Source organism: Mytilus edulis, chromosome 11 (assembly GCF_963676685.1).
Source record: "Mytilus edulis chromosome 11, xbMytEdul2.2, whole genome shotgun sequence".
NCBI lineage: Eukaryota > Metazoa > Mollusca > Bivalvia > Mytilida > Mytilidae > Mytilus > Mytilus edulis.
This window is the reverse complement of record NC_092354.1, coordinates 2,857,342-2,878,773: the sequence shown is the minus strand read 5'-3', so window position 1 is coordinate 2,878,773 and position 21,432 is coordinate 2,857,342. Positions and strand designations below refer to the sequence as shown.

General features: G+C 33.3%; 2 protein-coding genes across 2 annotated transcripts in view; both read left to right on the top strand.

Moving 5' to 3' along the window:
* Positions 1-21,432, top strand: part of LOC139493894 (uncharacterized) — a 482,493-nt gene that overhangs the window by 97,589 nt on the left and 363,472 nt on the right. The window lies entirely within an intron of this gene.
* On the top strand, positions 135-20,883 carry LOC139493897 (uncharacterized). Its single transcript, XM_071282063.1, has 7 exons — positions 135-817; positions 1,301-1,331; positions 2,842-3,113; positions 8,959-8,986; positions 9,930-10,253; positions 10,959-11,258; positions 20,246-20,883. Exons 3-7 carry the CDS (start codon positions 2,919-2,921, stop codon positions 20,647-20,649), a joined length of 1,251 nt encoding a protein of 416 aa, XP_071138164.1. The 5' UTR covers positions 135-817; positions 1,301-1,331; positions 2,842-2,918; the 3' UTR covers positions 20,650-20,883.

Here is a 21,432-nt window from a genome sequence, read left to right as displayed (position 1 = left end):
TATATATGAAGTCTGATAACATCTTTTTTATTTCATATTTATAGATGTTGCATTTTGGCCCAAAGAAAATAAAACAAGGAAAACCTTCAAAAAGATGTCTGAAAATGGAATGATACAAAAAGGAGACCTCTACCAGATTTGGGAACAAGAAGAATTCCGTCAGATTTTACCATTTAAAGAGTACATATTTGATATGCTGATACATCTAGATATCGTATCCGAACAACGGAGATATGATACAAAAACAGGAAGTCGTCTACCAATAGAAAACTTCTTTGTACCCTGTATGCTTACCCAAAGAAATGATACAGATTTCTTGACACAAGAATGTACACCAGAGAGGACTGTAAGTTTGGCCTTTGTTTTCAAAGGAACCATCATACCTCCTGCCTTACCAAATCGTCTCATATGTGCATGTCTCAGTATGTGGACATTAAAACAATACCGTGGAAGGAAACTTATGTTTTCTGGGTTTGTTGGGTTATCAGTTGATAAAGAGCATGATATCGTTGTCTGTGTAGAAGGTAACAAGATCTTACTGTACCTAGTCCACAAACGCTCCAAGGGCCTGATAGTTCCTGAGATAGCCACTAGTGTCAGAGAATGTTTGCATTTAACATTGGAGAGGATTTAGGAATTTTATCAGTCCACTGTCCACGAAAAAGTCATCAGTCAACTACCATTTCACACTGAGTATTCCTGCTCAAGATTTATCTGTTACTTTCCAGAAGAAAGATTAGCTTTAAAAACTGATGAGTGCGTTTGTAACCATGGTGACGACATTACACTCAACTGGAAGGTTTGGAACCAGAAACAGGTTTGAATACTAGCATTGAATATTCAAGTTTTTTGTGTAATCACTTAATTTCCCCTACCACAATAAAGAGATTTAGTTGAAGTTGAAACTTTGTACACCAGTTCCCTATGAACTTTCTACTTTTAATGCCAAATTAGTGTTTTGACCCCAATTTTACGGTCCACTGAACACAGAAAGTAATAATGCAGGTGGAGCATCTGTGTACTATGGACGCATTGTTGTTTTCTTATTATGACATTACTTACATTTCACGAGGGAGTTTACCTTATTGAGTTTTATATCAACTCTAAGCTTAATCTGTTTGCAGTTAGCTAATAAGATATTTACAGAAAGATTTGTCAATGTTAATTAATCGAATTCAGGTCATAGTTACTGTTAATAGTTCAAATTGTTGTGTTTAGTATATGCTTTGTTATAACTAGTGTCTGTGCTGTTTCTTGTGTATGTTGAATTTACAATTATATATTTGTTTTCCTTTAATAGAAACAAAAGCAGTGTGATCCGGATTGTACAGGTATAGTTATGTGTTTTGTATTTAACTTTGTGTTTTGTTATTGATAGAATAATACCTAAAGAGTTAATAACGAACTGACATGATCTGTCAGTGATACTTCCTTAACTGACTGAACTTATTAAACCATGAAGGTGTCAACCCCTAGGATACCTTAGTTGTAAATGATATAACATATGAGAATTATTTGATTTCAATGCTCTTGGGTTTCGTAATAAATCTATTCTTTTACTATTTAACGGTTGATTTCATTAGACACTAAATTATACCAAGTTTAATTCCCCATTCACAGGTCAGTTACATCTTTTGATTAAACAGTGAGGGTTTTTTTTTACAAAAAAAAAAGGAACGATAGCAACAAAGTTCTTGTTTTTTGTCATCAAACATCGAATTTGTGAAGAACTTCCTGCTACGATTCCAACCAAAATACTTTGGAGATGACATCAAACTGCTCATATGATCTTAAAAAGAAATACACTGAAAATAACATAAACATTCTGAAAATATACATTGAGACAATGACCTCAGAGGCTAAATATGGCAAGGAATCAATAACACTTATTTTTGAACAGATGTCCAATTGGTTCTTAGTATGCATCACTGGATTCTCATTGCAGATGATGCATAATACATTAGAGGGAAATTGAATGAAATTTGTTTTCTCGTTAAAAAACAGTTCTATATATGAACTAAACATCTGCTTTAAATAAATTGACAATTGATGATTACTGGTGTTGAACTTTTGGAACAAATCAAATCATAAGAAAATCTCTGGAGCTAAAAGTTGAACGATACCAGATGTCAAAAAAGAAAGCATTACCTGCTGTTCTTACAAATTACACCAATCAAATGTGCATTTAGTTAAAATTTCACAATAAGATAAGAAGCTATCGGTAAATTATAGTTATAGAAGACATTTTGTATCTTAATATGCAATTCCATAAACAACAAGTCTTCTGTTGGTTTTCTATTTTTTTTGTATCACAGACACATCATGCATATCAACCAATTTCTATAGGCGACTTAAACTTTGTAATTTGAGAAAGATTGATAGTACATGTACCAGGAATGTCAGAGAGATGTATCATTAAATATCATGTGTAGCGGGCTAAGTATACAGCGTTGTATTACAATTTGTGAACAGTTGCGTTATTCAGTATAAGTATAATATTTTCATCTACTTTCATTTGATATCAAAACTCAGTTTTTATGAATAATGTAAATAAATAAGTCGTATACTGAGAAGATCATTTGACTGCTAGATACAAATTATTGTAAAGTTTTCCAATTATCTATATTTGGGATTATCATCAAATTTTGTCAATATAATGCGGCTATTAACAACTGTCAATTAAAGGGGAGATTTATCTTGCTATAAAAATAGGTTAAACCATTTTCTTAGAAAATATGATAGTTATCCTTGTATAAATATATTATATGTTGTTAAAGCTGTATGTTTCTGTAGTGTATCTGTAAAGATTTGTCATATATATTTGTTATATATTAATTTAAGGTTTGAGTGAAGATGCATTATCTCAGATTCCAAGTAACACAGAGTTACTTCATCTGTCTGTTAATTGTGAGACACGCATGATACATGATTTAGCTATTCATCTTGACATGGAAGAAACAGAATGGAATGATATGGTAGAGAATTACCCAAGAAATACACAAATGGTCAAGTTTTTAACACTTATTGATTTGAGAGAGAACAATGGCATACGTTTTGGAGATTTGGCCAAAGGCTTAATCGAAATGAAGATAACAACGCATACCTTATGTATGGTAAGCTATGTATGATACTGATAAATTACTCATTTTCTTCATGTCTTTTTCTTCTGTTTTTTTTACCCTCCAACTCACCCCTACAGATTCAGGAGACATGAACAAAATGTCGCTCTTTGTGTTATTTATGTATTTTGTTAAAAAAAAACTTATGGTAAAAGATCAATATATGGTAATCAGTTATAATTCTGAATGCAATTGTATCGTCAAGGCCACTTGGATGCAAAATTCACAATAAGAGTAACTTATTATTCAGGTCAATAAATAAGTGTGCTTTAAAACAAGATATATCCGCTTTAGTACAATGCATTTTTATTTTTGGCTACAAACAAAACATATATCTATGTTAACAGTTGTATATATTATATAACAAATCTTCTTGCATATAGTTATCAATGCTAGAAAATCAAAATTGGAAAAGGACAATTTTTGTTATTTGTAAATTAGTTCACTAAGGCAAATATCAGTTGAAAAATTAAACAAATTATGATTGATGGCATAACATCAAGGATCTACATTATTATTTTCTGTAGTATATGAAAATAAATGATTTTAGGTAATTGAAATAAGTACATTTTTTATTAATTTTGATATGAGAAGAAGATGCCAAATATTTCTAACAATGAATGTTCATTCTTTTAACTGTATTTGGGTTATTTTTAGACAAGGTGCCATGTTCTTACAACAACTCGTCGGAACAATGAGAAACGATTAATAGTTTGCGTTATTTTCTCAAAATAGTTATTTTATATTTTATTTTCATTATTATATACAGTTTTTATAATTTATAGGTAACATGTTTCAGTAACTGAAAGTGATCTTCAAACCTTTCAAATATCCACTTGGTGTTTGTTAATACTTTGCAATTTTACTTCAACCAAACAGATTATAATAAAAACATTTTGTCAAGGATTTGTAAGTTGTTACGAAGAGAATAATTTTCTATACTGCCTGAAGGTTTCTGATTTTTAGTTGTAGTATGAAGCAGTTTTTTAGTCTGTCATTTACCCAATGAAAATATGAAGGGATGTGAAGTAAATGTACATGAGACAATATTAATATCAATACATGGTAAAACCCAAATATGGAACGTTTTTATTGTTGTCCTTCATCTTCAAGTCACCATGAGGCATTCAACAATGATCAATATTTCTCATAACTGGTAGTAAGTTCAAGTTGACCCTTCGCATCGGTTTGAGCAGAATTCATGGTTAAATGTCATACAAAGCTACATCAACCTTTACATGCTTTACTGAGAGGAATAATTTGATATTTGTTTGCTTTAAGCTTTTTATATCTTTTGTCAAACGAAGTTGGGGAAGGGATATAGTGTTTCATCTGTCCATCACAAAGTTAAATTCAATCTATCTAGTTTAAACATATTAAGTTTATTTATAGTGGAATGGGAAACAAGTTATAGCAACTTATTTTAATCCCTGTCCACTTTGCAGGTGCGAGTGCTATTAGCCTTCTCTTTTTCGATATCTACAAGAGTGTCTTTTACGTGCAAGGGATATGGCTCTCTCACAATACGGGTCAGCCATTTATCGCCCCCTTCCAATGGACTATCATCGTTTCTCAAGATCATACTCACAAACGGTGTCAAGGGAGAGCCGAAAATTCACTCCCTGAAATGTTCTCCCCGTAACGGGGATACAACCAGGAACATTTGTGTTAGTAGTCCGGTGCACTTACCACTACACTACGGCTCTCCATCTATCTGTGGAAGTATAAGTCATAGTTCATGAGATTTTGTTCATAGATGCGTCTTGAATAACCAAGGGGTCCTTCTAAAAATAAGGTTATCTTGACCTACATTTCACATGAGTGACTGGTTAAAGTTTGTGTTTGAGTCCATCTCTGAGATACAACTCGTGGAGAAATAATATTTTGTCAGTAGATGCATCTGTAATAGTCAAAAAATATGTCATCTTGACATAAAATTAATTGATGAGTAAATGAGGTGAAAGGCTGCGTTTAAGTTTATATCTGAGATGAGGAATACAAATATTTTGTCAGTAGATGCAACTTTGATAGTCACGAGTTTCAAAATCAAGTCTTGAAAATGAATAAGATGATATTCCATTTCATCAACTGCACTTAAAAGATATTCGATTTCATAAACTGCATAATTAAGATATATTTTATAGCATTATCATAACTAATTGGATTGGACCAATTCTGGCAATTGAGGATTAAAGTCAACTCAATATACAGATTGTTTATATAATATTTTGCACTTGTTTTTACACCAAAAACCTCCGTATTTCCGACCCACAAATTTGGTGCATGCACCAATTAACTCTCTTGTAACTTATTGTTTTCATTTTTTACAGCACTCGGTCGATACTATCAGTCAGTATCATCGTACTGACATGATTTATAACAAACGTTTCTGAAGTTGTCTGTTTATAATTTTTTTAAATATAAAAATAAAACATATGCTAACTCCCTCAGGCAAAGTTTGCTTTAGATGAATTTGGCTATTTTTTTTGGGGTATATAAATCTTCAACTGTGTCGGTTCTTATCCATTCTTGGCTTTTAAATATGAGGCTTCTAGCTGGTTACTGATAACGGTAAATCCAGGAAAGTTCTTCCAAGTCATGAAAATTATTACATGTTGTTTTCATTTTGTATGGGTAGTGAATGGTCAGTTACCAATTCGCTATTAGGTGATGCCTCATTCCTTGATATAATTTATCAACAGACTATATAGTAGTTACATGGCGACTGGAACAGAATCTGATAACCCTTCTTCTGTTGCACATATGCTATCAACCATGGTTTAAAATGAGGTTCGCTTTGCTCAGTCTTTAGTTTTAGTGTTTTGTATACTTGTTGGTCTTTCGTAATTTTTTGCTTTTGCCATGGCTTTGTCAGTTTATCTTCGATTTAGTTTTGATTGTCCATGTTGGCATTATCTGCCCCTTATTCTCTTAAGTGCAAGGAAAAGATTCAAAGTTAGATAGCAGTCATACAATACTCAATCCATGGAGACACAAGTCACGCTTTTCGTTAAGATGGTTTGAATTTTTAATAGACTTTGGCAGAATTGTGTTTACAATTATTTTGAGTTGTTGCCACATGGAATTATCATCCTTATAGTAAGAGATCTTGAGGGGACAGACATATCATTATAAATGGTTTTTATTCCTGTAAATTAATTGTCCATTAAGGATTAAAAACACTCGAAATTTCCTCATTTCAGTTCTCAAGTATATAAATAAGCATTGACACAACCTTTTCATATATATGGTGTTAATGCTTAAACCAGTTTCATAATTGATAATTATTGCATTGGCTTTCCAAAGATTTTGGTTTAAGCTCTACTATTAAGTTGAATAGCAAGGCTGATGTTTTCAATACTCTAATGCGTTTATTGTTAATATTTTGAAAACAGTTTAAAAAAAATTGGCACAGTCCATTTATTTATGTTTTAACAGGATTTTCGAAGGAAAAATCGGGACTGATTTGGGGATGTACAGCGGGCGGGTGGTCGGGAGGACGGCTGCCAAACAGTGTCCGTTCAATTACATAAAAACCCTTTGACAAATCTAGATATATTGTTTCATGTGACTAAATGAAGGTCAAGTTCAATGTTCACGATTTTAGCTTTTCTCGTTGTTGAATTATCGCCCTTTCCTAAGAATTCAACTTTTGATGAAATACTTCTAAATTACTCCATTTCTGTTCAAAGGGAAATAACTCATTTTTTAAAAGATTTTCAAACCATATTGTATTAATGATAAATGACATTTTTGTTTTTTTTTGTCTTTTCTTTGGTAAATTGTTTGAAGAATTTTGTTGTAGGTTTGTTTGTTTATCTGTATAAACTAATTTTCTGAATGCTATATATATATATTTGTTTTGATAAAGTGAACTCCTTTAACTAGATAATTATCTTTATATTAAAGGATATATATCCACCATTTTCTACATTTGAAAATGCCTGTACCAAGTCAGGAATATGACAGTTCTTGTCCATTCGTTTTTGATACGTTTTGTTATTTGATTTTGCCATGTGATTATGGACTTTCCGAATTGATTTTCCTCTAAGTTCAGTATTTTTGTGATTTTTTCTTTTTTCATTACATTACATTGTGTAGATAAAGTTGTTGACATGGATTGATAAGTTGCAGATCTATATTAGTTTGTGACAAATGAAAGAAATAATATTTGGAACTATTAATTATATTTGATTTAAATTTGAAAATAGATATACATTGTGTAACATCATATCTAATTTAAGTGGTTAAATCATATCTAATTTTACAGAACTGTTTGTTTTATTAGTTAAACAATTTCTGTTCAAATGGAAATAACTCAAACTTGTTCCATGAACCAGTAATGATAACATTAAGTGTATGGATTCTGTTCAATTGGAAATAACTGAAACTTGTTCCATGTACCAGTAATGATAGAATTAAGTATATGGATTCTGTTCAATTAATTTTCGTCATTAGTTGTCAAAATTTCTTTTAAAACTATTTTTTTAAAGTCATGTGTGTTATGAAGGTAGATGTCACAGTTGTTATGTGGTATTTTATTTTTGTTGTGTGTGTTATTTTTTTATTTTTACATGATCCTGTCTGGGACTCAGATTTAAAAACATCTTCATTATTAATTAGATACTAATCCAGAGCTCCAGATAAGCTGCGTATTTGCGTAATCATGCAATACAAATGATAAAAAATCCAATGCAATTGTCCATTGCAGGGTTCAATAACCTAATTAATTCAAAGGAAAACCCAATTATATTCCAAAACCATGAGTTCTCAACCCTTTTATTGGCTACCATTTGCGTTATTTACCCTTATCTGTTGCATAAACTATTTTTATAATATTTATAATTGGAAATTTCCTTTCGTTCTAAAAATAGATCCCTGCATCAAGTAGCTGAAAGGGGTCCCTGTTAGAGTTTTCCGTTGCTCAATAGGTACACGTGTTTTTGAAAACATTTCAATCTTCTCTGCGTTTATCCAATTAGTGTGTGTCATGAAGTCATATTTTTTTCGCATTGCTCGGGATTTAACATACATTGAATTAAAACAAAAGTGAATGTCCGGTAAAAATATTGAATAGAAGCATATTTTCTGCTTCTTTTGAAAAGCTTAGGGAAAGGTACAAGACGAGTGCCTGTGAATACACATATCCGTTTTTTTTACAGTTTATATGAGAAAATACAAAACTGGCAGAAGGTTTGGAACGGAACACAAATTAAACCTACAATTGCTTCTCAGTCAATACACCAAATAAAACAGCTAGCAAATAACCTTATAAACCCTAAACCAAATAAAACAGCTAAACAAAAAAAGAAACATATTTAAGATGGAAAAAAATCTGGGGTTGATATTGCCTAAATATTCAATATTGTGTTGATGAAAAAACCCAATACATTAAGAAGCTTGGTGATGAAAAACCCAATTTGATATTAACATGAGGGGTTAATTGGAATTGATAATGCAATTAAAAAACTTTATCACCCAATTATATAAGAAAATGGTGGGTAAAAAACCCAATTTGTGAATTCTTATCTGGAGCTCTGTTAATCTATTTCAAATATTCAATCACAATCCAAATTCAGAGCTGTGTTAAGCTTAAATGTTGTATCAATACTTGCTCAACTGTTCGACCTCTGCAGGAAAAGCCGGTTTGCTGTCACTCTAAAAGCCTTTTGTCTAAGCATATTGTTTAAGTATGATTTCTTGTTTAGAAGGGGAAATGCTTCATTCCTTTAGCTCGTCTGTTGACAATGGTCTAATATAAACATTGTGTAACATTTGCAAAAGCTGTTGCCGCTTAGTCATTGTAAACAATTTAATGTCTGATATTAATTGTTTACAGATGCGGAGGAGAAAACAAGTGATGTCTAGTAAGTAATTAGCACTATAAAGATATTTACATCAGGCTTCTTTCACTCGATCATGATTATTAGTACTTTTATTGTCCCCTCTCCAAACAGATTTGTAGAAGATATTTAGTGGTTTGTCTTTGTGATTGTCAAACATCTGTAAATCATAGATCACTCATCAGTTGATGCAATATGTTAAATGACGAAAGTTCACACATATATAAAATTGCCTTAACCTTTGTTTTTCACATGCATGGTATTGATTAAGTTTTTCGTTTATGTTTACAAAGTTCCGTACGTTCAATTGTATTTATACATCCCTTACATTGAAATGTTTTAGTTTGAGCATTCCCGATGATGGTACACCCAGAGTTAGTTTCTGACATTTCCTGGATTTTCTAACATATTAAGTTTAACTGTGTAACGCATGTAACGTGCATTTGTTGTTAATCAACATATTCAATGAACTTGATTTTGAGCACTTATTGTTATGATTTTATGCTGTTTGTATTGATTGCACCATTTTGCATTTATGGTCCATACTATTTTGCCAAACACATTGAAATGGTACAATTATAATTTAAATTTGCACCAAAGAAGAAATTCAATACTTTTGAGTGATGCATGTGATACTTCAATTTTGCTTTTACTTTGGTCCTGCAACTCTTCTAAGTGGGAAAGCTACTTACGAGTCTATATAACAACTATAGGTCACCGTACGGCCTTCAACAATGAGCAAAGCCAATACCGCATAGTCAGCTATAAAAGGCCCCGATAAGATCTAAATATTATATTTAAATATATGTTTCTTGTGCCGAAAAAAAGGCCAGCAGCATTGTAACATCATAAAACAGAGTTAAAAAAATGTAGTTTTTAGTGTTCGGAAATACTTTATAGAAAAAAATCCTCCAAATGTTTACCTAATTTCTATTTTTGGCAGCATAAACATTTGTTTTTCATACAGATATTCCAGACGATATCTTAGATTCAATTCCTACAGATGAAATATTAGATAACATATCACCACAGATTGGTAAAATGGTCTTTCAACTAGGAACAGAACTTGGATTGTCCATAGCAGATTTAGAGAATATAGATAAATGTAATTGTGACTTGACTGCCCAGAGTAAGGAAGTCTTATTTACTTGGAGGAGAGACAAATTAGTACGACCTACAATACGTGTCCTTGAACAAGCTTTGGTAAATAGTAGAAAAGGTGCACGGTGTTTAGAGGAGGTTGTAAAGAATGTTCATCCGAAAACACTGAGAGCTGTAGAAACAGTAACAGGTAATACTATTTCAAAGTAGGTAAACATTTTATATGTCTGTAAGTCTTTTCAATAAGATAAACTATACGATCCATCAAACATAAAATATTGTTCGTACTAGCTTTGAAAAAAAAATATTATCTTACCTAGAGTAAATTAATAACAATTATTGGTGTTTTTTTTTCGTATAGTAACTTACAATAAAAAAAACCAATTAAACAGAAAACATTTGAACTCATTACAAAAAAATCAATCAAAACTGAAAAGCTGCTAGAATCGGTACAGGCTGTGTTTAGCCTTTGAAAGATTTATTAGTATCATTATTTAGCATTGATCACAATTGTTTATTTGCCAAACACTTTTTCAAATTTCTCTGAATCTACAAGATAACATTTATGGAAATTCCCAAACCATGAACATTTGCTTTGTATGCATCAGTCTCTTTGCCTTCCAAAAAAATATGCAGACAGTGCCCTTGTTAACATGTCTGTGTTATCTGTTGGTTGCATAATACAATAAGAGAACATTTTAATGTAAAGATACAGTTTTAAAGGAATTTTCCTTATTTACTCTAACATTGCATAAGAATAAGAGAAAGAACATGTTAATGTAAAGATACAGTTTTAAAGGAATTTATATTCTTATTCACTCTAACATTGCATGCCATATGTGAAAAAAAGTCATACACTAATGATCTAATGAATAATAAATCTGTTTGATTACAGATAGAATCAAAGATAATGCAGATAGAATCATACAGAACATACAAACCAGCCAAATTTTAGATCATATGATGACACATCTGGTGATATCAGTAGATGACAGACGTCGTATTGAACAACATGCTGGACAAGATGATCAGAACAAAGCATTGCTGGATATTGTGAGCAAGAGGAGGGAACCTGCCTACAGTGTGTTTGTTGATGGATTACGTATTCATGGATACGAAGATATAGCTAATGATTTGAAATGTGCTTCAGAGAAAATGGGCCCAAGTACAACATCAGTACCTGATGAGTATAAAGGTATAGTTAGCTTGTTTTGTATACACTTACCAGGTTGGTTTTGTTCTGTTACTTTGTTACTTTGGCACATTTGGATTTAAAACACCACCACTGACAATATACAAAGCTACTTACTTCCAGCCCAAGGGTCTGAAATATTCTTAATTGCCAGTCGTGACCTAACTGAAAGCTATTCGTCCTTCACAGCAGATTGGGATTTAAGTTTTTGTCTCACCTTGACAGAGTCAAAAAGCGAGATATAGATATGCTGTTTCCGAAGGCGACGGCGGCGTTGGCGTCATCATTTGAATTAGTTTGAGATCAGGTCTAGTTAGAGTCGATGCCACTGCTGGTGAAGATTTATTTCCCCGCGAGGGTATCACCAGCCCAGAAGTCAGCACTTTTTTGTGTTGACATGAATAATGTTTGATATGGTTATATATAAAAATTAACTGTTTACAAAATTTAAAATGTTTGAAATATTAAGGCTTTTCTAACTCAGGCATAGTTTACCTTATCTGTATTTGGCAAAACTTCTAGGAATATTGGTCCTGAATGCTCGTCAACTTTGTACTTAATTTGGATTTTTTTACTTTTTTTGATTCGAGCTTCACTGATGAGTCTTTTGTAAATGAAACGCGCGTCTGGCGTTTATACACAATTCAGTCCTGGTATCTATGATGAGTTTATTTATCTCTGTTTCTATCAGTAAATAATACAAAATTCGGTGGCTATGTTGAATGAATCTATCCCATCGAACTTTAGATAAAGGATACTACAGATACAGTTAAGTCTGCCTTATATCTGGACTTACATCTAGAAATTGACAATGACGGTCAGTTGAAAACAAAACTCTACGACAAAAGAGATGATTTCAGCTTCCCAATTGTGAACTTTCCATTTCTGTGTAGCAACATTCCAGCAGCGCCTGCATACGGAGTACATATCTCCCTATTGATACGGACGCCATCACAAGTTAGTTTACCGTAATGGAATAACCGTTTCACAGATGATATCGGACATGTTCCTTATGTCGTTGTTACAATACCATTCCTTTTTCACAAATTTTACTTACCGAAAAAGACCATTTACCGGATTTTTAATAACATAAGCAACACGATGGGTGCCACATGTGGAGCAGGATCTGCTAACCCTTCCAGAGCACCTGAGAACATCCCCAGTTTTTGGCGAGGTTCGTGTTGCTTTGTCTTTAGTTATCTCTGTTGTGTCTTCTGTCTGTTCTTTTTTGTGTGTTTGTATTTTTATGTTTGGCCATGACATTGTCAGTTTATTTTCTATCTATGAGTTTGACTGTCCCTCTGGTATCTTTATCCCTCTTTCATGGTGAGCGACTTGTGGTAGTTCATTGATATTTATGGGTAACTACTTATGATATTTGGTATGGCAGTTGTATAATCATTGGCTTATCTCATTTCCATGGAGATTATTTGGCTCCGCCCCATCAGTCATGGTACTTTTGAAGTTTATATGTATTAGTTGGGGATAAGCTTAGTTTAAGGTGAACCCCTTATGTTAAGTATATTTGGTATGCAAATTTATTGGCATTTGCAAGTCTCAATCCCCTCATTCCTTGACTTTGAAACGTTTGCATAGTTTACAAGTTAATGTTTGTGTTTATGTTTGTTTCAATGGAACAACTTATTATAAGTCAATGCTATTTGGAATGCAGTTGTATAAGCATTGGCACATCTCATTTCCATGGATATTGTTTAAACATGTACTGTCAGTCATGGTTCATTGGCTTTGAATATTTGCATAACTTACATGTTTAAGTATTTGCATTATCAAAATTACAAATAGGCGAGACATATCTCTGTGAAAACAGGTTATATTTACAGAAATACTTTTTGTCGTTTCATTGGGATCTGGTTTCTGAATCGCCATTTTGCACTTTTTTCTAGCTCACCTGGCCCACAGGGCCAAGTGAGCTTTTCCCATCACTTGGCGTCCAGCGTCCGGCGTCGTTAACTTTTACAAAATCTTCTCCTCTGAAACTACCAGGCCAAATTTTACCAAACTTGGCCACAATCATCATTGGGGTATCTAGTTTAAAATATTTATCCGGTGACCCGGTTGACCAACCAAGATGGCATCCATGGCTAGAAATAGAACATAAAGGTAAAATGCGGTTTTTGGCTTAATACTCAAAAACAAAAGCATTTAGAGCAAATCTAACATGATGTAAAATTGTTCATCAGGTCAAGATCTATCTGCCCTGAAATTGTCAGATGAATCGGACAACCTGTTGTTGGGTTGCTGCCCCTGAATCGGTAATTTTATGGACATTTTACTGTTTTGGTTAATTGTCTTGAATATTATTATAGATACAGATAAACTGTAAACAGAAATAATGTTCAGCAAAGTAAGATTTACAAATAAGTCAACATGACCGAAATGGTGAGTTGACCCCTTTAGAAGTTATTGCCCTTTATAGTCAATTTTTAACCATTTTTCGTAAATCTTAGTAATCTTTTACAAAAATCTTCTCCTCTGAAACTACTGGGCCAAATTAATCTAAACTTGGCCACAATCATCATTAGGGATCTAGTTTGAAAAATGTGTCCGGTGATCCGGTCAACCAACCAAGATGGCCGCCATGGCTAAAATAGAAACATAGTGGTAAAATGCAGTTTTCGGCTTATAACTCAAAAACCAAAGCATTTAGAGCAAATCTGACTGAGTAAAATTGTTTATCAGGTAAAGATGTATCTGGCCTTAAATTTTCAGTTGAATCGGACAACCCGTTGTTGGGTTGCTGCCCCTAAATTAGTAATTTTATGGACATTTTACTGTTTTGGTTAATTGTCTTGAATATTATTATAGATACAGATAAACTGTAAACAGCAATAATGTTCAGCAAAGTAAGATTTACAAATAAGTCAACATGACCGAAATGGTCAGTTGACCCCTTTAGAAGTTATTGCCCTTTATAGTCAATTTTTAACCATTTTTCGTAAATCTTAGTAATCTTTTACAAAAATCTTCTCCTCTGAAACTACTGGGCCAAATTAATCTAAACTTGGCCACAATCATCATTAAGGAATCTAGTTTGAAAAATGTGTCCGGTGATCCGGTTAACCAACCAAGATGGCCGCCATGGCTAAAATAGAAACATAGTGGTAAAATGCAGTTTTCGGCTTATAACTCAAAAACCAAAGCATTAAGTGCAAATCTGACTGGGGTAAAATTGTTTATCAGGTAAAGATGTATCTGGCCTTAAATTTTCAGTTGAATCGGACAACCCGTTGTTGGGTTGCTGCCCCTAAATTGGTAATTTTAAGGAAATTTTGCTGTTTTTGGTTATTATCTTGAATACTATTATAGATAGAGATAACCTGTAAACAGCAATAATGTTCAGAAAAGTAAGATTTACAAATAAGTCAACATGACTGAAATGGTCAATTGACCCCTTAAGGAGTTATTGTCCTTTATACTCAATTTTTAACAATTTTCATAAAATTTGTAAATTTTTACTAACATTTTACACTGAAACTACTGGTCCAAGTTCATTATAGATAGAGATAATTGTAAGCAGCAAGAATGTTCAGTAAAGTAAGATGTACAAACACATCACCATCACCAAAACACAATTTTGTCATGAATCTATCTGCTTCTTTTGTTTAATATTCACATATACCAAGGTGAGCGACACAGGCTCTTCAGAGCCTCTAGTTGTTATTATTTGTGAATTCTTCTTCGTCTGTTATCATTCTTAGTATTCCCGGTTGTGTTTTATCCACAATTTTCTTTCTTTTTACACTCTGGTATTCCACTTTTCAAACACTGCAAAACCAATATGGGAAAAGGTTACATTTTTACCTACGCAACATATGAAAAAGTTGAAAATTTCAAAAATTTAAATTATATGAAAGATTGGGGTAATATAACCCCAGTAGCACCCCTTATCAAATAAGTATTGATGTGTCTCTTGTGTTTAGAAAGAACTAATAAGCAAATAAAATGATATCAAGAAAATACCTTGTCCTATTTATTTGGATTTACAGTCAAGAACTTGGATCCAGATTACTTCCATGTATGCATCCGCTTCAGTGATGTCTTGCTCATCTCGCATAGTTAAGGAAGATGTAAGGTCGAGCTTCGGTTGACTAAAATAAACAACTTTGGTATTTGTTAAATCTATGCAAAGCAAATAATATTTAAAAGGAATATCAAAGACTTGTCGCCCCAGAGTGGGAATACAGAAAATTATAATGGTAATAGAAATGCATCCCAAGTATTTTGTTTGTGTCATTTCTGTGTGCGTACAAACCCTCATTTTAGTCCCGTGCCATTGCCCTTGTGTGTTTCCGTTGCTTTCAGACAGACTACATTCTTGGTATACATCAATTAATAGTTTGTTTTGCTTTCTTATCTTTCAATTGCAAATGTACAGTAAGTATAGAACGCAAGTACATTTTGACGACAAATGCCATCCTTTTCATTTGAGTTTAACAATGTTAATAAGCATTCAATACAAACAAACAAATATTGAAGAGTGTGTAACTATACTATGGATATTTTAACTTTCATATTTTTTAATCAGATCTTTAAAATGTTTTTCAATGTAAATAAAATCTTTAAAATTTTTACCATTTCAGAGAGAGTAGTGGGGTCTGGATATGTTCCTCAATGTCGATAGACTGCTCTTCATCTTCTCGTCACCCCCAATTGTCCTAGTAACAATATGTTACAATTAGTGTAAATGTTCCCTTTTTATCCTATTTTCCGACCGCAGTAAAATCTTTGCAATAATTTGGCATTCTTTTGGCAATACAGGATGTATAGATAAGCAACCACGGCCAGTCAGAATTGGGATATATCTGATGTCTCGTGTAAAGATAATGCCACACACTGCATGCTAATAATCCTTGGAATAACTCTATGATGTCCTTAGGTGACCTATTGCGGGGCTTAATGTTTGTCCCGTTTAAAACAAAAGTATAACTATTATACCGAACTCCAAGGTAAATTGAAAGAGGGGTGTCCATAAAAAGTGAAAAAATAAAACGTGATCTTGATCAACAGATTTACCCTCATTTATCAAGGTAAGAGGGGTGTCCATAAACACTGACAAAATCAAAAGTGGTCTTGATCAACAGATATACCCTCATTTATCAAGGTAAGAGAGGTGTCCATAAAAACTGACAAAATCAAACGTTGTCTTGATCAACAGATTTACCCTCATTTATCAAGGTAAGAGGGGTGTCCATAAAAACTGACAAAATCAAACGTTGTCTTGATCAACAGATTTACCCTCATTTATCAAGGTAAGAGGGGTGTCCATAAAAACTGACAAAATCAAACGTTGTCTTGATCAACAGATTTACCCTCATTTATCAAGGTAAGAGGGGTGTCCATAAAAACTGACAAAATCAAACGTGGTCTTGATCAACAGATTTACCCTCATTTATCAAGGTAAGAGGGGTGTCCATAAACACTGACAAAATCAAACGTGGTCTTGATCAACAGATATACCCTCATTTATCAAGGTAAGAGGGGTGTCCATAAACACTGACAAAATCAAACGTTGTCTTGATCAACAGATTTACCCTCATTTATCAAGGTAAGAGGGGTGTCCATAAACACTGACAAAATCAAACGTGGTCTTGATCAACAGATTTACCCTCATTTATCAAGGTAAGAGGGGTGTCCATAAAAACTGATAAAATCAAACGTTGTCTTGATCAACAGATATACCCTCATTTATCAAGGTAAGAGGGGTGTCCATAAACACTGACAAAATCAAACGTGATCTTGATCAACAGATTTACCCTCATTTATCAAGGTAAGAGGGGTGTCCATAAACACTGACAAAATCAAAAGTGGTCTTGATCAACAGATATACTCTCATTTATCAAGGTAAGAGGGGTGTCCATAAACACTGACAAAATCAAACGTGGTCTTGATCAACAGATTTACCCTCATTTATCAAGGTAAGAGGGGTGTCCATAAAAACTGACAAAATCAAACGTTGTCTTGATCAACAGATTTACCCTCATTTATCAAGGTAAGAGGGGTGTCCATAAAAACTGACAAAATCAAACGTTGTCTTGATCAACAGATTTACCCTCATTTATCAAGGTAAGAGGGGTGTCCATAAACACTGACAAAATCAAACGTGGTCTTGATCAACAGATTTACCCCCATTTATCAAGGTAAGAGGGGTGTCTATAAACACTGACAAAATCAAACGTGGTCTTGGTCAACAGATTTACCCTCATTTATCAAGGTAAGAGGGGTGTCCATAAACACTGCCAAAATTAAACGTGGTCTTGATCAACAGATTTACCCTCATTTATCAAGGTAAGAGGGGTGTCCATAAACACTGACAAAATCAAACGTGGTCTTGATCAACAGATTTACCCTAATTTATCAAGGTAAGAGGGGTGTCCATAAAAACTGATAAAATCAAACGTGGTCTTGATCAACAGATTTACCCTCATTTATCAAGGTAAGAGGGGTGTCCATAAACACTGCCAAAATCAAACGTGGTCTTGATCAACAGATTTACCCTCATTTATCAAGGTAAGAGGGGTGTCCATAAAAACTGACAAAATCAAACGTGGTCTTGATCAACAGATATACCCTCATTTATCAAGGTAAGAGGGGTGTCCATAAAAACTGATAAAATCAAACGTGGTCTTGATCAACAGATTTACCCTCATTTATTAAGGTAAGAGGGTGTCCATAAACACTGACAAAATCAAACGTGGTCTTGATCAACAGATTTACCCTCATTTATCAAGGTAAGAGGGGTGTCCATAAAAACTGACAAAATCAAATGTGGTCTTGATCAACAGATTTACCCTCATTTATCAAGGTAAGAGGGGTGTCCATAAACACTGACAAAATCAAACGTGGTCTTGATCAACAGATTTACCCTCATTTATCAAGGTAAGAGGGGAGTCCATAAAAACTGACAAAATCAAACGTGGTCTTGATCAACAGATATACCCTCATTTATCAAGGTAAGAGGGGTGTCCATAAACACTGCCAAAATCAAACGTGGTCTTGATCAACAGATTTACCCTCATTTATCAAGGTAAGAGGGGTGTCCATAAACACTGCCAAAATCAAACGTGGTCTTGATCAACAGATTTACCCTCATTTATCAAGGTCAGAGGGGTGTCCATAAAAACTGACTAAATCAAACGTGGTCTTGATCAACAGATTTACCCTCATTTATCAAGGTAAGAGGGGTGTCCATAAAAACTGACAAAATCAAATGTGGTCTTGATCAACAGATTTACCCTCATTTATCAAGGTAAGAGGGGTGTCCATAAAAACTGATAAAATCAAACGTGGTCTTGATCAACAGATTTACCCTCATTTATCAAGGTCAGAGGGGTGTCCATAAAAACTGATAAAATCAAACGTGATCTTGATCAACAGATTTACCCTCATTTATCAAGGTAAGAGGGGTGTCCATAAACACTGACAAAATCAAACGTGGTCTTGATCAACAGATTTACCCTCATTTATCAAGGTAAGAGGGGTGTCCATAAAAACTGACAAAATCAAACGAGGTCTTGATCAACAGATTTACCCTCATTTATCAAGGTCAGAGGGGTGTCCATAAAAACTGATAAAATCAAACGTGATCTTGATCAACAGATATACCCTCATTTATCAAGGTAAGAGGGGTGTCCATAAAAACTGATAAAATCAAACGTGGTCTTGATCAACAGATTTACCCTCATTTATCAAGGTAAGAGGGGTGTCCATAAAAACTGACAAAATCAAACGAGGTCTTGATCAACAGATTTACCCTCATTTATCAAGGTAAGAGGGGTGTCCATAAAAACTGATAAAATCAAACGTGATCTTGATCAACAGATTTACCCTCATTTATCAAGGTAAGAGGGGAGTCTATAAACACTGACAAAATCAAACGTGGTCTTGATCAACAGATTTACCCTCATATTTCAGTGGCAGTTAGTTTGTTTCCCTTCATCCTGGTTGAATCTTTAGCACAGGGCGACCTCTGATTGACACCTTTATTAAAGTGTAGGACTAATGGGGATGTCGGAATATCGGAGCGACCTCTGAATAACACCTTTATTCAAATTCGATGAATAGTATGGTTCAAATATGTTTGTTAACATTGTACACTCTATTGATACATGCTTCTTGTTTCCTGTTAATTTTAATATCAAGTTTTCTTTGTCAATATGTGGTACTGTATTAGTACCATGCTGCTTCAGGTGAAGCCTATATTATCTTTGTCAATTTGTGGTACTGTATTAGTACCATGCTGCTTCAGGTGAAGCCTATATTATCTTTGTCAATTTGTGGTACTGTATTAGTACCATGCTGCTTCAGGTGAAGCCTATATTATCAGACGAGATATCATTATATCTATAGTTGGAAAACGTACTCAAATAAAGCTGATTACAGTCCTCACCAGCGTGTTGCTTTTAGCTCGTGAAAAATGTCATTATCTTTAAACTATTCGTATCTCTACACCATACAAATGTGGTCCAGTCCTAAATAATGGACCAAAGATAGTAACATATGTAATGAATGAATCGGCAATACAGATTAGTCGGGCAACACTAAACAAAACCATTTCAAAGCAACAGAAAAAGAAAAAAAAATATGTAGTTCAGTAATTGTCTTGTCTATCATTTTGTTTCTTGATCATCTAACAACTTAGTATTATAACAGTGTGATCATTTGTAATTTATATCATGTTTTATGTATTTACAGGAACATTTATGAAGTTGATACATTTTTTTTTGTGTACTTTATAGTTCAGTCATAAATCACTTTCGATAATGATCTTCTGGACAAAGTATATGCTTCTGAAATATATTTTTGTGCATTCATTAGTTAAAAGTCAGTGTTGACACTCCTATTCTAAATAAATCACCCATTGTTGCTTTGTTTTATTCAACACTATACCATGATACCAGGTTATTTTTATTATCACCACCTTGTGATTACTGGAAATCTTATATTAAATGAAATATTCTATATTTTTGTAGGATTATCAGATAGGACGGTTCCATCGTATAAAATTCGTCTGCAGAAAAATTATTCAAATATCATTACCAGTGTAAAGCATGATACAATAGTAGATCATTTGATATCATATGCAGTATTGCAAATTGAGGATTGTCAAAAGATAAATGCGTGTCCATCTCAAGAGCAAAAGAATAGACAGTTAATGGACACACTTTTGCATGGAAATGAAAATGGATTTACAGAATTTCTCAACGCTCTACGAAATGACATAGCATATACAGATCTAGCAAATAGAATAGCATCCACAGAAGTTACAAGCACAGATAGATCAAATATTCAGAGTTGCTACAATATAAATAAAAGGAAATATGAGCATGTACACGAGACAACAACCCTGCTGCCCAAAAAAACTAAAGAGAATTAGAGGCGAACAATTGTTCAGGGAAATATCCTTTTGGATAAAACTGTTGTTCATATTTACTATACAATATGGGTTTTGCCCATTTTTTAAGGCTATACAGTGACCTCTAGATGCTTAAATTTACTCAATTTATTTTTTGGTTGATAGTTGTCTCATTGACTATCATACCACATCTTCTTATCTTTAATTTGTCTTGCACTTCAATAATGCAATATAGGTATAACTGGTGAATTATAAAGTCAGAACCAAGCTTATAAAGACTTATGAGACACACAAGCACTCAAGGTAAAAAAAAAAAAGAGATCTCATGTATTTATCTTGCAAACGTAATAAATTGATCAGTTTGATTTAAATCAAGTTTAAAAGAGTTATTTGAAGAAAATCAAATAACAAAACGCATCAAAAACGAATGGACAAGAACTGTCATATTCCTGACTTGGTACAGGCATTTTCAAATGTAGAAATTGGTGGATTAAACCTGGTTCCATAGCGCTAACCCTCTCACTTTGATGACAGTTTCATCAAATTCCGTTATATTTACAATGATGCGTTAACTAAACAGACGCAATAAATAAAATAGTCAAAATATGGGTATAGTAGTCACCATCGTGTAACAATTTTAAAAGGATTAATTTAACAGAACACAAAAACATCTATCTACAAACACATTCATTGATTTGCGAGTCTGACGTCAGAAAATTTTATACGTCACATATATTTGTCGTTCAATGTACATTCCATCAATTTTAAAATTTCACATAGGCAATGGCTGCATTGTTACACTTT

What these genes read in the sequence shown, in the direction of transcription:
- LOC139493897 (XM_071282063.1), top strand. Translation starts at nt 2,919, where the DNA reads ATGATACATGATTTAGCTATTCATCTTGACATGGAAGAAACAGAATGG. An exon ending in CAACGCATACCTTATGTATG is followed by an intron (nt 3,114 to 8,958) that starts GTAAGCTATGTA and finishes AATTGTTTACAG; the next exon opens with ATGCGGAGGAGAAAACAAGT. An exon ending in AGTACCTGATGAGTATAAAG is followed by an intron (nt 11,259 to 20,245) that starts GTATAGTTAGCT and finishes ATATTTTTGTAG; the next exon opens with GATTATCAGATAGGACGGTT.